The following is a 16,320-nucleotide window of genomic DNA, read 5'->3' as shown; positions in this document are numbered from 1 at the left end:
TGAAAAACCACAGCAACAAAAAAAAATTATCTAACCACATTGTGAAAATGTAAAAAAAAGCCAAACAGGTGAATTGAGACAAAAACAATGATTATTAGATATTAGAAAGAAGTTCCATTGTTGTTTCTTATCAATGCATATAATAATTAATATTAATTATTAATACAAATATAGAAAGACAAATATTTGTCCATAAGTATACATGATCTTAACTTTTATTATTTTTGTTTGCACAAACTAATTGCAAAACAATTAAATGCTGGAGGAAAGCTGTTAAAATATTTTATGGTATAATTTAAAATCAATATTTATCTGACATATAAAAAGTTACATAAACCAGGATGCAGGATATGCAGTATTCTGTTATTTTTACTTTTACTACAGAGAAGTTACAGTAGAAACAGAATTATCTTTATAATCGAGCTTCAAACTCAGTATTTTTTTAAAATCTATGACCCAGGAATCCACCTACTATAGCATTACTGCACATGGAAATAAATTAGCATACAAAAGTAAAAATGCACAATTTTGGTACTTGTACAAAAAAATCAATGGCTGTGCTTGCACTTTATTTAAAAGCACTCAAAAGAACTTGAATCAAATATCAATATTAAGCCCTTGTTTAAATTGTGTCAAGGTTACTCTAAAGAAAACAATTTTTTAGGGTTTTTTGTGAATAATTCATGACATCTATATAGAAAAAAATTCTCTTTCATCACAAATACGTCTTTCATCGAGTATTTGAAAAAAAGTAATAAAAAAAATATAAAAGTATTGATAAATTAGAAGGGTTTTTCAAAGACTACTCCTCAAGTGAGTTTTTTCCTTCACCATAACCTTAAAGGGAGAGGTATTACTGTCAGCAGTACAAAATAATTGTAAAATAATTCTTGTACATTTGGCAGAACTAAAAATAAACATGATAAAATGGATAAGTTAAATTAAATATTGCAAACTTGAACTTTTATTGGACTAAAGAAATATTTGGGTTATATGTTAATGTTGTTTAACCAAGCTTTCACAAAAATATTGAACAATAGAGTGATTATAGCCCTGCTGTCTCGATAAACGTCAACAGCGGGAATTCCTCACATAGAGAGCATGAAACAGAAATACAAGATTAATCTAAAATTTTTTGATATACTGAATCGAAAAAACTAAAATGACAAAACATTATGATATGTTATATGATATATTGTCTACCCACAGCGATTACCCACTGGAAAGTCTCTTTAAACAAGGTGCCAAAGTTATCATTAAATATCGACGATGTAATGGTGCACGTTAATGGCTCGATGGTTGGATACAATTTTTTGAATTTTTGAGTTATCATTCGCCGACCGACTGACTCTATTTTTGGTGTTCAAATGACTCAACACCAGATATTTGTGACGTCCGCCTTAGGAAAATTTCTCTACTTTTTAGGATTTTTTTATGCTTCGCTAACAGAATATATAATGTGCATACAAATAAATAACAGCTACCACCAGTGGAAAATATGTAGTAGACACACAGACTTTAATAAAACCTTTTCAACCAAATTGAATCTTTTAAGCGAAGCTCCTAGAGAGCAGTCATTGAGTGTGCCACACTGTCCTCATCGTATACTCATTGATGTCAAATAATTACGTATAATTGTTTGTTTCCCCTTAGGACTGTAGCTAGCTAGCTATCGTGTACTTACAAAATTATTATCTTAGCTGCATTTACGTTTTGAAACCATAACCATAACAATAACGCTTTTCTTTCGGATAGAGGACTTACAAAGAAACAGTTTTTGGGTAGGTACAGGTAAAGTGTAGCTCAGACTTACTGGTGGAGAAGACAGACTAAAGAAAAAGAATGGTTCTTTAATGGATATTCAAGACCTCAATTTGTTTTGTTGTTGATCTTCCGGGCGCTCTTTTGAATGACGACATTTGATTTGCTTTACCGGCGGACGATATGCATCTTTTCCCGCAACCTATTATCCAGGGCCATAAGGAAAGTTTCCATGTCCATTTCTCCCGGTTGGAAAATGTGTGGTAGCCATTATAGGTTAAGGAAAAACACGCTATCCACGCAGTCATCTCTTCATAAATAGGACCTAAATTTTTCGTAGAATATTTGTTTTCTAACTTCAAACCTGTCATATTGTGTAGTTTTTAGGTGACTGTTATCTAATCTAGCTTTACTTTAATTCATATATATGTGTTGTTGTTTAATCAAAGCTTCTTAATAGTTAGACCGTGAAACGTCAAAGTCTTCCTCCATCACGTAACATTTCGACCCGGAAAATCCTGCGTAAGTTTTGGTAATCTACAATCTTGGTCAAAAGCATGTTGAGACAAGACAGCTTACTGTGAAGTTTGCCACCATATATTACTGCATCGTCCATTCTCACATTAGATTTACACATTTTACACCTAGGATCTTAGGCTACTTGGTTAAGACTAAATTCTCAAACTATTGTAATTGTTGCTGACGTCAGCATACCCATTTTTTTACGAGCTTTAGGTCCTCCTTCGTGGGCCCCGACGTGGATTATTTCGGTTTGCTTGCTTGCTAGACAATTTGACTAGCAGCGCTCTCTGCTTGGCTTACGTCTGCAAAAGTAGCAACCTAGCAGCCTGGCATGCAAGTACCTTAAAAAATTAAATTTTCTTTGACAAAAAAAGTATTTATATAAACAAATTAAAATCTGACATGTGTAAATCTTTTTATTTTGGCATGGCCTCACAAATATCGAGGGATATACTGTCTATTATATCCAGGAGGGCCATAGCTTAGATGTGGAGTCGTAGAGTATTTAATGCATTCTAAGCTACGCAGACCCAATTTAGAGTTTACGCTCTACTAGACAACTTTCTGAAACATCCAACGGTCCATACAATGTACCATCTTCCCAATTTCCCTCACATGGCTTGGGTTATCCCGGGGCTATGGTAACATTCATTCGCTCATATTGAATTGCCGCCAAGGGGAATCAAACTCCGGTCTCTCGTTGGAGGAAACATACTCTCAGTCAACAAATCTAACCGCCATTCATAGTTTTTAAACATAATTTTATCTATGTCATGTTAAGCCTCTCGAAGACGCTGTTCGACAACTAATGACTTGTCTTTGCGCAAAAGCAACATATGCAATAATTTGGAACGAGATCAATTTTCACTTCCATCAAGATAGAAACGTATAAGAAATTTTATTCCTACAAGAAGCTGCTTAATTGAGTACGAAAACTTTCATTTATTTGCTGACTCTTCTAGCTAGATAAAGCTTATCTCCAGTGGTTTTCCACGTCTGTAATATTCTTACGGGACAGTAAGAGCGCTGGGAACGAGGCTGATGACGATACAATCGCATAAAACAGAACGCATCCTCAATGCCACCAAATGGAACAAATTTAGCGCTACTTGTTTTTATAAGAGAATCAAAATTCTAACTAGGTTGATCATTATTCTTGTTTTCCTATTGTTCTAAATGATACACCTGTTGATTTTACCATAAAATCTGATCCTGTATTCTTATAAATTGTATCTTTATAAAAATAAAAAGCGGTTACATAAAAGAAACGTGACGAAGTAAAACACCATCTTAAAAACAACACGTACACGTTTGCAAGAGTTGTTGCGTCCATTACTTGCTGATGTGTAGCGTAAAAAGACAAAATAGCGCATTGTAAAGGCTTTTCACCTAACTCTCAGCTACGAAAATAAAAATAGAAAAGATAACAGTGTTTTATTGATCATTTTAAATACTGATCTCAACTTAGTGAACGTAGAAAGGGAATTACTTAATAACTCCGATTAAAATTTTTGATGGCTGGACTGTTAAATCTATACCTTACTTGCAAAGGTTGTGAAGAGAGCGGGTGTTCACTACTTTTGTATAAATCTGAACTACCGTTTTATTTCAAAATTTACTTGACATATTTAACAGCCGACACAAACTAAGTAAGATGGCACCCTATTTTTTATGTTCGGTCACGTGGGTACATGCTAAAGTCGCCCAAAACATAAAAAATTACAATAGGTTGACAGCTATGTGCACTGAAGACCCAACAGACAATGGCTAATTCTATTTTGAGACTTTAAACTTATTTTTATAAGGTTACAAAACAGTTAAAATGAACACATTTCCATTTAAATTTATGACAATTTTTTTAATTCGTGAAAAAACTATTTTCCGAACAATGTTATTTTGAACCAGCAATAACATTGTAAACCCTATGATAGGGTAAAAAAAACGATGACCTATTTTTTCTTGTTTGGCGCTTCTTCTACAGCGCAAATTATATTGTAATTTCACTCTGCGGAGTGCAATTATTAATTGAACTCTAGAATCTCAACTGCATTCTTTAAGGAGCGCCGATAATTTAAAAAATATATTATTTAATAACTGCACAAATGTTTCATTGACAACCACTTCCCACGAACCAAAAAAAATAAAAAAAGACTGATCATTTATTCTTCCTCAGAGGAGGAATGAAGTAAACATATTTCATAGTTTTAATTTTGTGTTGTGAGAAGACTATATTTTTCCTGTTGTATATAGTTACTTGTCGTTTAAAATAATTACTGTTGCTTTTGGATTCATACCCATAAATATTTATTTTCTCGCGTTTTATGATAAGTCGAAAAATATATCTTTACAATAAATCGAACTAATTATAAATCAAAACATTGAAATTGACATCCTGTGCTACTCTTACAAAAATAGTTCATTGTGTGATTTTTAATCGAATGTTTACTCGTGCAATTGGAAATAATCGAACTCGTAATTTTTTTGCTTTTTAAATTTAACCTCGTCCTAACGGACTCGGAAAATTAAAAGCAAAAAAAAAAACTCGTTCGATTATTTCCTAATTGCACTCGTAAACGTGCCATTACATATACGAATCCTTTTTTACAGAACATGTAATCCAATCAAAAATTATTATCAACAGAAAAACCATATAAAAAATGTTACAAGCATCAAGCTCAAAATTCAATTTGCTCATATAAAGTGTAAATTTAATACATGACTAATTAGTACGTACAAAACTTCATATAAAATCAAAATGATAGAAACTCCATTAACATACACATTATATTCAATACTCAAGTATCAGTGAATTAACTACAAAATGCATGCTGAAGAAAAAAAAAAGGAATCAATGTCTGCATTTTTGGCTTATATGGACAAATGATTATTTTCTTAACTGAAGGAAATGTGCTATTTTTTTTTCGCATTTTTTACTTTTCCAGTTTACTTCCAAAATGTCCTGTAAATTCAATATAAATTTACGTTAGACGATGGAAATACTAGAAATAGGATGTAAGTAAAGAAACAGCTGATTAACTTCAATTATTAGAAATCTTTAATTTCACAATTTCAAAAAAAATTGCGTTTAATTTTAAATTTATATATATATATTTATGCAACTTTGTGATTCTGTTTGAAAATTCTGCAATATTTTCCGCAAACAATTTCTTCATCAACCAATTCCTTTAGATAGAATATCTGATGGTAATAACTTGCAGCTTCTATCAACACTGTACGTTTTTTCAAAATATGTTAAAAAAACTTTTCTAACTTAACGTAGCTTAAAAAATTTAATAAGTTTCGACTTGTTCTTAAGGTGCTTTTAATGGTTGAACAACTCTCAGCGGAAATGTTCTTAAAACTCGATTCTTATATAAAACAATGTGTAAACACGGCTTAAAATTGCGTAAGAAAATAAAAAAGTAATTTATTAGTTAGTTATTATTCATTCGATGTTTTTGTAATAAACGTTTGATACTGCCATTACAAGTAACATCATAAGCTGTTTGACCACTATTGTTTCGTATGTTCACATCGATATGTGGTACAGACAACAACAACTTCACACATTCAATATGATCATTGCTAGATGCATAATGTAAGGGTGTGGAATTATATTTGGTTACGTTGTTTATATTTGTCACGTCATGATTAATTAAAACATTTAAAACTTCATGATGACCAAAATCTGCACTGTAGTGATATGCATTACCTTGATCTTCATCCACAGCATACACATCACTACCAGCATCAATCAAATATTTCACTATTAATGGATTGTTGTAACGTGCAGCTTCCATCAACAGTGTTGTTTCATTATCACTTCTCATTTCAACGATATCTGGATGTTCAATAAGAATTTCTTGAAATTTCTTGTGATCGCCATCTTTAATGATTTCAACAATTTCTAAAGAAAAAAAATTATGTGACGATATATTAAATAAACTTATTAATGTTACGAAAAAATAATTACTTTTAAAATAAACAATTTCAAAACTATGCGAGTGTAAAAGGTAGTAAAAATGTGTAGCAGTAATATTCAGCTTTTTAAAAAATGTTGGAGATAGTAAAAGCGGATTGTGATATAGAGCCTTTCCTAAATAGTCACTTGCAATGTCACAAAACACTCGTATGAACTCGCAGGAGCGGATGCAGTGTTAGTCAGCGCCGTCATGTGACTGACTAACACTGGATCCGAAAAAAATTTGCAAGAGGGTTAAAAAACATTAGGGTATTGTGGTCCCTCGGCCATGTCACAGTTAAACTTTACTACCGTGATGTAGCTATACGTGAAGAAATACCGAACATCAGTCGCGGAGAGAAACAGACGCAGTCGCAGAACTTCGTATTTACAAGTTATGTTATATATTTGTGTTATTTAGAGCCATAGTCAGTGTGGGTGACATCACAGTAAGTTATTTGCTTGTTGTAGCCTACTGAGTCTCTCTGACTGGGTCATATTGAATACTATTTGTACATTTTCTAGGTTATTGAACACATTCGTTATATCTTTCTTTGATACTCGATGTTTACTTTCCCCTGGACACACACAAAACACAGTGTAGCGCCAAGTCACCATTTACCACAGTTTATATAAGATTCTTGGTTTGGTTGGGGCTTGCTGCTAAAATTGGTACTACTTTCAGCTACCCAGTGCAATGTCCTATCAACCTGAATCCTAGGGATCTTTATATCGGGATGGCGGGATGAATTAGTTCTGCCATCAGCCTGTTTTGTTTACTCCATTACCAATTTAATTAGTTATTAATTTAAGCAAACAAGACAAACTACCACACAATCTCGTTGAGTAAGAAAGTGTTTGAATTATCTAATGAAGTTTTACTGGGTAACCATTTATTAGCTTTACTGGTTTTATACCAATTAAAACGGAAAACAAATTTAGTTTAGCTATCATTGTAAACCCACTTAATTCTGTTATTGGTTATCACATTTTACTGACAGTCCTTTGTGGACACTAACCAAACTTTTTTCAACACTGTTCAAAATGCGACAAAGATTTTTTGTGCTGACCTACACATTGTGGGAAATAATATATTGGAAAGGAGGGCGAAATTTTAAGAAGGGTTTACAGTCGACGCTCATTATCTCGAACCTCCGTTATCTCGAACTTTCTCTATCTCGAACTTTTTCTTCGGTCCCTTGAGTTCTGTAAGCAATAGTAGGCAAAGAAACGTTCGGTATCTCGAACCTCCGTTATCTCGAACTTTCACATCTCAAACTTTTTTCTCAGTCCCTTGGACTGATTTACGCTCGTTATCTCGAACTCTTGAAGAGGAATTTTGAAAAAAGAAGACCCTGCACTGCTTGTTTTAAAGTCACAAAATGTTGCAATAAAAAGAAGACATTCCATTGTAAAACAGGTAGATTTTGCAATGTTTTTTTTGTGATTTCCTTTGTCAGAATGCCACCGAAAAGAAAGCTCGTTGTAAAAACTTTGGCAGAAAAATGCCAAGCATTAAAAGAATTGGAAAAAGGTATTCCAAATAAAGATATCGCTAAAAAGTACGGGGTGCCTAAAAACACGATATCAACATGGCTAGCCAATAAGGAAAAACCTTTTTCTGCTCTCGAAAAATCTTCGAGCAAGAAAAGAAAGATCAGAGATGGTAAATTCTCAGAAGTAGATCTTGTCGTGTTCAAATGGTTTGTTTCACAACGAAGCAAAAACATACCAATCGATGGGACAATACTAAAGGAGAAAGCTAAAAGCTATGCACAGGAGCTTGGAGTAGAAGATTTCAAAGCTTCAGACGGTTGGCTTGGTAAATGGAAAAAAAGGTAAGAATATTAAATCTCTTTTTTTCGAATTGGTTTTATTTTGATATTAAAATCTTAAAAAGACTAACATAAACTAAATATGTTTCTTGAGTATCTCGATGCACTTTTCCGTTCCAATAAATGTCAAATTGCATGGCACTTGCATGCCTTCACCATCTCCCAAATTAACTGGTTTTCCAGTCACAGTTACTTTGCACGAGCTTAATTCATCAGCTCTGAGGAAATAAAATATTGTTTTAGCAAATTTCCCAGATTTTCCAAGTGGTAAATGTCCAACTATCTTGTTTTCTTTCTTGACACACACAGCATATTTGTCAACGGGATTATTAGGCTCTCCTTCGCATTGTAAAGTCTCCCCATTTTTTGGAGTCCACAATGCTTTATAAACGTGGAACCCCTTAACATGTGAAGCCAATTCAAATTCTTTTATCATTACAACATTGATTAAATTTTGATCAATTATCATTTTTGCAAGATCCATCTTCTCCTTTTTCTCCTGGTTTGCTTTTCCTTGTTGCCATGCACAAGTAATAATGATAATGTTCACAGGGTGTTCACACAAGAATTTTTAAAAACATTCGAATTGAAATTCGAACATTCGTATTCGAAAAAATGCACGAACAGGTTAACAATAAATCTTTTATACAAGTCGGTATTTGTTTTATTTTCTATTTCAGGCACAATGTGACGTTCAAGACGGTCGTTGGTGAAAGCAATTCTGTTCAACCTGATATGATAGCATCTTGGTTTGAAACCACTTTACCAACATTATTAACTAACTACAAACTAGAAGATATTTACAATGCCGACGAATTCGGTCTCTTCTACCAATGCTTGCCAAATAAAACGTATCACTACAAATCCGAAAAATGCTCTGGGGGTAAAAATAACAAAGTCCGAATTAACGGGCTTGCAGCTGCCAATGCTGTCGGAGATAAACTACCAATGTATGTGATTGGTAAATCGAAGAAACCAAGGTGCTTCAAAAATGTAACATCCCTACCCTGCAGGTACAGAGCGCAGAAGAAGAGTTGGATGGACAGCTCTCTTTTTGAAGAGTGGGTGCGGGAAATCAATGCAATGTTTCTAAAAGAAGGTCAAAAGATAGTCTTGATCATCGATAATTGTCCCGCTCACCCTGATGTCGGTGGACTGTCCAACATTAAATTGATTTTCTTACCTCCAAATACAACTTCTGTGTCACAACCGATGGACCAAGGTGTCATAAGATGTCTTAAGTCTCTTTATCGCCAAAAATTGGTCAACATGATGATTCAAAACCTAGAAAAAGGCAAAGATCTTCCAAAAGTTTCAATTCTGCGTGCTCTTCAAATACTTGTTTCGTCGTGGGACAAAGTGAAGAAAGAAACCATCGTAAATTGCTTCAAGAAAAAAGATTTCCAAGAAAGCTCAACAGAATGCAACTGATGATATTGATGATCCATTTAAACAACTGGAGAAAGATCTCACACAACTGCGTGCCATTGACGATACCATTATTCCTGCTGATCTCTCGGCCCGTGATGTTGTCGATATTGACCAAGATTTGACCACAATCGAAAATCCCGTGACTGATGAAGAAATCCTTGAGTCGGTACGGCCAAGTACAGATGAGAATGACGAGGAGCATGATGAAAATGCCAATGTCATCGAGGTGTTTGATGAGCCAGTGAGCAAGCCAACAAAATCAGAAAAAAACACTGCAGTGGAGACTTTACAAAATGCTTGTCTATTCACTGATGATGGAAATGACATGCAACGCCTCCTGCTTCGCTTTGAAGATTTGTTTCTTAAAAGTGAAATGAAAAACAAGAAGCAAACTAGTATTTTGAGCTTTTTCGATCAAAAATAATGTATGTAATTGTAATCAACAATAAGTATACATGTACGCAAAATGCTGTTTTCTTTATTATCCATTTCCCTTTCTTGACCAAACAGTTCCTTCAAGTACCCTTAATTCAGGTGAATTTTAATTTTAAAAGTTTGCCCACAGATACTTATGACCGAACTACTGACCCTTGCCCTTTTCTGAAAATTTCAAAAAGTTTCGAAAAACTCGTTATCTCGAACTTTTCATGAAATACGCTCGTTATGTCGAACCTCCGCTATCTCGAACGCTCGCTATCTCGAACTTTTCTTTCGGTCCCTTGGGAGTTCGAGATAACGAGCGTCGACTGTATCTATGTAAGTAACACGCATTCCGAACATGTAAATGTTCACAGCGGACTTAGGACATCGAGTCTAAGTTATTTGATTTGAGCCAAAATCTTAAACAATGCTGATTTTAACTAAGGTCAGCACGTCTCAATTCCAAATATTTCGAAACCTCTCTGCGTTCCATAATGCGGACATTGTGGAAATGCTTGACATTGCTCACTTGGCCTAGATTTTTAAATTAAAATTTTTAAGCACTTTAATAAATCTAACCTTTTTTTAATAGATTGAGATCAGATAAATTATTACATATGTTAAAAGAGAGACTGTTGATTTTATTTTGTTTACCTTCAAAATAATGACAAATTTGTGCTTTCCTAACATAAATCTGATTATACTCTCATTTGCGCTCCTCATCATCATACCATAATGAGAATTATAAAAAGAAGAATTATGCAAATGCAATGGTACACATGCTTCATATAATATGCAGACATATACAAATGTGAATGCGTAATATGGTTAATATCAATATAAAACGATACATCAACCATATATAATGGTATTCGGACCACATATGATGTAACAACCGCATATAATGTAAAGACGGCAAATAATAGTATTGGTATTATAGTATAGTATTATTAGTATTAATGGTATCATATATGTGTATCTTCTTATTTAAGGTAGTAGCATAGATTAATACCACCACCATCTTGTTTTTACGCACTGCCACAATGTCACTCACCACTATTTTATAGAAAGCCTTTGTAAGAACACTGACTTGTGCCAGAGTCTTTTTCTTCCTTTTGCCTGATAGCAGAAAGCAAAAAAATGGCTCTTCGCCAAGGTTTATGCCTCATGTTTAGGGCTTACTTAGTCCTCTTTTGAACATCTCAAACTCAAATTAACGGTATAGTCGCCAAATCACTTCAGTATACTTCCAATTCGCCTAAACATTGACATTTCATTGTATTGAATATTTAAATGTCAAAAGGTTTTCATCTTTTTTTTCTTTAGTGTACACTTCAGTGTACATTTTTTGATTAGTCAGTCATCCTAAACTTAGTGACGAAAGGAATTACATTACTTTTTTATTTTTTTTGAACTAGTTGACTAATAATTAAGGAATAATGAAATCTGTAGATACACAAAAGAATTTACTGTACACTTATAATGTCTTGTAGATTCGAAGACGAATTGTACGTGAAGTAAAATGTCAATAATACAACTTTCATGTTTATTTTCACTAATGTTAAAAAATCAAACACCGTACCTTTGAAAGAATAACACATCTCAGCAGTCTGGTAAATTTTTGACTTCATATTGCTAAACAAAAATTGTGTTCTATTACTTACCAAAATTTAGCAAGGGTGCACAAATACATTATAAATTGTAAATAAAAAAACCTTACAAAAACAACATTATAAGTACATTTTAATCATTTAAAATCATTTTTGAAAATAAATATGATAACTCGAACGTAGGAGAGCTGAAGAAGTATTTGAGACTTTGAACACCTAAAGTTATGAAAAAAACTCGATGGTCGTGTTCTTCTGCTGGTAAATGCAATGTGCAGCCATTGTTGTATGCTGCTGAATCTGAACAACCCATTTCATCACAGATGATTGAATTATTGAGCAAGAAGGTGTGGTCAATGGTCTGCATCTCTTACATACTTAATTATTTCAAATATTTATTCCTTCAAAGTATAAGTAAAGATTTACATGACTACTAGACCTTTATAGCATATAGTTACTAACTGCGTGTCAGGATGGTTTAAACTTTTACTTTACAATCCCATAAATTTTCACAGTAAATTTAAAAGAATAAAAAGTGAGTGTAAAAAGTGACAAAATATTTGGGATACATACTGAAATCCTGCAATTTGGTTTTAGAAAAAAAAGATGCAAGATACAGTTATAAGCTTGCCTGTAGGAATTAAATACCCATATCCCATCAGTCTTATATTTCCAGACGATACCAGTGCAAATTTACATTACTTAAACATGCACAATGACTCCATTTTGTAAAACAGAAAACACAGATAATTTAGGCAGTGTCTTGCAAAACCATTGTTAATTACCCAGGATCAAATATTAAAAAAATTCATTTGGTTTTCGATAATACTTGAATTGGTAGTATACTACTAAGAATAATATTTCAATATTTATTTATTTCAATAATCTCTAAGATGCTGATTCAAAAAATCAAGTTGTTATCGCATTAATATCAGAAGAATTTTTTCATCACACCAGTGTTAAAATTGATATCCTGTCAAAATTGATATTCAGTGTAATAGCATCTCAGAAAATGGCTATATTAAAAAAATCTTTTTAAGGGTATCCTTAAATTTTTATTGACGGAGTGGCTTATCGTAAGACGGCGACCAAGAACATTTCATGAAATTTAGCCTTTTTGCATTCCAAATGTTTGGAAACAGAAAAATGCATTGCACAACCCAAACGATGCACCCATTATTTAGACCCTATCTGACTCATTTCTATCATTGCGCATGTTTTTGGGAAATTTGTCGACGTGTTTTTTGAAAGGTCTTCCTAAATCTAAAGGATTATATCTATTCCACTTAGAGAGCTATTATTATTTTGGACATTTAGTGGACTAATATACTTAAGGATTACAGCTGGCTAAGCTTGAATCAATTTAACATTCAGTGGTGGTTTAAGCTAGCTCCTTTCACTGTGGGCCACAATTGAAATAAGTTGACAGCAGACAGCTGACTTAAGTTCGCCACTACAAGTAATAGAATAACATATTTCAATATTTCCTTTTTGGGCCTGAGGTGGATTATTTCGGGCGAGGTAAACGTGTAAGGTCACGTTAGAGAATGTGACTATCAACTTTTCAACGCTGTCTGCCTAGCCTACATGTATGTAATTGTAGCGACTGTGCAGTCTGTCATTCACTATTAAAGCTGTTGCCCATATTTGACAAATGACAAAAAAACTTCCTTAGTTTCAATACTTTTGTGCAGGATTGCAGATACCACAAAGGATGAAAAGGTAGCTAGAGAGTTTATTGTAAAGAGAGTTTAAAGTAAAAGATACACGAGGTAGATAACTTTAAATTTCAAAAAATTTGACTTGCGTTTTAACAGGGCAACAAGATTAAACAAAGCTATGGAGGTGATTCCAGTTTAAAAATCTCCTTTTAATCAGCTTTTATTTCTCTTAAAGTGAGTGCACTTGTCTTTTTTAAGAATGACCAGATAACATTAGGGACTTAAATTTATGGCAATACATACTCAGTTACTAGCACAAGGTTTTCATTTGAACTTGACAACAATAATTCTGCAATAAGAAAAATAATTTTTTGCACCCCTTAAGGAAAAAACGTCTGGCAATACTGTTACAAAGCTTTTTAAGCAAATTAATTAGAAACATGGTCTCAAACAGTTTTAAGATTCACAAAATACTGTGTCAGATTGATGTATAAATTCTTACCTTTTCAAATCTTTTGTGAAAACATGATCTGCATTAGCAGTTGGTTTCTTGTACTCTAAAAGTTAAATTTAAATAAATTGATTCATTTAATATGGAACGTTCAGTTTAACAAAATGTAAAATCTTACCTTTCAAACTTTCAACTAAGTTCATTAAATCAGTTGTTAATTGTGAATATTCGGGTCGGGTTTCACACTCATCAATCAAGTTTTTATAAATAGAACATTCACTAGGATCTATACCAACAGTGGTGACGTCATTAATTAAAATTTTCATTTCGCCCAACGGATTTGTCGAAAAATCTGCTTTGTTCATTTGATGAAGGTGTGAATTGAATGTTGGGATAGTTTTTTGAAAAGAGGATAGACCGCGGAGTTGTCGTTCAATTTCCAGCTTTTCAGCAACCAACTCAAAATGAGATTTTAAATTGAAAATTTGAACGTAATCTGTAAATTCTTGTACTATGTTATTGTCAACAAAACCAGTACAAATTAATTTTGCTTTAAATTCTTCAGATTTCTCATCAAATGATTTCAATAGATCTTCTTCTTCTTTATTTAACATTTTAAGATACTCTTCTAGTCTTTTCAACTTTCTTTCTTTTAACTTAAGAGCAAGTACTGCTCTTTCTTTCTTACAATTTTTTAGAGCGTCACCGTATTTCCTTGTTAACTTTTCCAACACCATTTTTGTTTCATCGAAGGAAGTGATGAACGATTGGAACCACTTTTTGGCTTCCACACCAAATTCATCTATCGATTTGATTCTGTGATTCTTATGTTGTCTGTGTGTGCAATACACACAGGTAAACAGATTTTCACAGTCAATACAGACAAATTTTGCAATTGAGTTGTGTTGTTTACACAATGGTTGGAGTTTTTGCAATTTTTCATTAAAAATGACATTGGTAAAAGATTTGTTGGTACAAGAATGTAGATTTTGACATCCGTCACATATCTTTACACTGCATGTTGTACAGGAGTGGCAGATACTTTTTTTGCATTCTTTACTTTGCTGACATAAAGATTTAACATTTTCACCAGATGACCTATAAGCAAAACAGTAGTCTTAAAATCTTGTTGCCATTTTTGTTAAACTTTATTTCTCTTTATATTTCCAAATTTTCTAAGTACTTTTGGAGAAATAAAACATTATTTATTATTTCACTGAAGCTCTTAAGTAACGGGCTGGACACCTTTGTTAAGAGTATTTTTCTTTCTTGAACATGAAGTTAGTTAAAACTTCAACACTACACAAATTGTCCTTTTAGCAGGACATGAAAACCTTAGGGAAAAAAAGGGAGAAAAATGTTTCTTCTTTAGGGTTCCTTTGAGATTAATTCAATTGGCAGGACGCAGAGTCTTTTACAATGTTGTTATTATAATAATATTGTTAAAAAATAATAGGAAGTCTTCCAACCAGTATTTATGACAAACGTACAAGAAAAAACAGCAGCGTTTTTAACTGTTTAAGAAAAAAATAAGTCGTCATCCTGACAGGTGTAATGTCCAAAAGTCTTTGCTAAGTCTAACAATCATAATAATAACTTGATAATTTAAACAGAAAAATTATTTGCGGATGATATTTTGCACAAAAATAGTGCTACTGTCTGTACACTGAACTTTTATAACAGTATTAGGAAAATTGCTAACACAAGAATATTATTAACTTTTTCGCCGAATACCATTATGTTCAAAATACTGACATTATAACTTGTCAGTAGGATGTAGAAAATTTTGACTTACATTTGATCTAAAAGGTCAGTCAATGTATACACATTTATTAACGACGAAGTTGTTTCATGTTGATCTATTACTGTCTTCTTAGCACATCTTAATGGGCAAGCCAACACAGCACTTCCGTCTTCACCAAAAACAAGAATGCTATCTAAACAGTCTCGGCAATAGGTGTGCCCACAAATAAGATGCTTCGGTTTATGAAAAGTGTCTAAGCAGATCTTGCATTCCAATACTGCAGCAAGATCTATTTTTGATACAGCCATTTTACTGTAGTAATTTAACAATTCTCCTAAGAGTAAAATTCCATTATATATAGGCATAACTTTTCGTAGATGTTACATGAGAATGTCAACCTTTTACTCAATGATATCTAGCTCAAGTTTGTTAGAACATAACAGAAACACAAGCAATAAGCTTACAAAAAAAATTCAGGAAAAGTAATCACTGCAAAGTCTTTTGTTTAAAATAAAACATAACAAACTCATTAGAAAATATTTGGAATACAAGAAATAACACATGCTTCTCAAACAAATATATTTTACAGTTCTCTTAGTTTCTAACAATAATAATATAAACTAAATCTGTATCACAGAAGATAGCATAGTACACCATGCACATTATTTGTTTGCACCTTCCAAACTCAAGACTGATCGATATTCTTCTAACCATTTTGTGCTACTGGACAAATTCTTCAAAAAAAAATATGAAAGCAATTACTTTTATTTCTTATCATCTTTCTCAACAAAAATCTTCACCAGAGCCTGAGAAACTTAGGTTTAAAAACAAAAAAAATAAGGAAATAATAACCGGTAAGCAGTTATCTTGTAAAAAGTCAATATCAACATAAAACTAGTAAATGTCAAGTTTTGTGTGGTAAATCTT

At 32.9% G+C, this 16,320-nt stretch overlaps 1 protein-coding gene across 2 annotated transcripts; it reads right to left on the bottom strand.

The window, feature by feature from the left end:
• Window positions 1–4,563: 4,563 nt before the first annotated feature.
• Window positions 4,564–15,954, bottom strand: LOC130641467 (E3 ubiquitin-protein ligase TRIM39-like). Of its 2 annotated transcripts, none has more exons than XM_057448280.1 (5): window positions 15,445–15,954; window positions 13,828–14,747; window positions 13,701–13,755; window positions 11,513–11,565; window positions 4,564–6,190 (listed from the first exon to the last, which is right to left on the bottom strand). In XM_057448280.1, exons 1-5 carry the CDS (start codon window positions 15,756–15,758, stop codon window positions 5,718–5,720), a joined length of 1,815 nt encoding a protein of 604 aa, XP_057304263.1. In that variant the 5' UTR covers window positions 15,759–15,954; the 3' UTR covers window positions 4,564–5,717. The 2 variants fall into 2 exon arrangements, 1 of the variants encoding a protein (XP_057304263.1); XR_008982463.1 differs by lacking the exon at window positions 4,564–6,190 and adding an exon at window positions 7,645–9,168 and having other exon boundaries at window positions 9,263–11,565; window positions 15,445–15,946.
• Between the last annotated feature and the right edge of the window lie 366 nt (window positions 15,955–16,320).

This window comes from Hydractinia symbiolongicarpus, chromosome 1 (assembly GCF_029227915.1).
Source record: "Hydractinia symbiolongicarpus strain clone_291-10 chromosome 1, HSymV2.1, whole genome shotgun sequence".
Classification (NCBI taxonomy): Eukaryota; Metazoa; Cnidaria; class Hydrozoa; order Anthoathecata; family Hydractiniidae; genus Hydractinia; species Hydractinia symbiolongicarpus.
This window is presented reverse-complemented; position numbering and strand designations above follow the sequence as displayed.

Coding starts and splice junctions, on each gene's coding strand:
- LOC130641467 (XM_057448280.1), bottom strand. CDS start 15,758: ATGCCTATATATAATGGAATTTTACTCTTAGGAGAATTGTTAAATTAC. Junction 14,748..15,444: donor ACTGACCTTTTAGATCAAAT/GTAAGTCAAAAT, acceptor TTTTGCTTATAG/GTCATCTGGTGAAAATGTTA. Junction 6,191..11,512: donor GATGTGTTATTCTTTCAAAG/GTACGGTGTTTG, acceptor TTTTTTCTTTAG/AAATTGTTGAAATCATTAAA.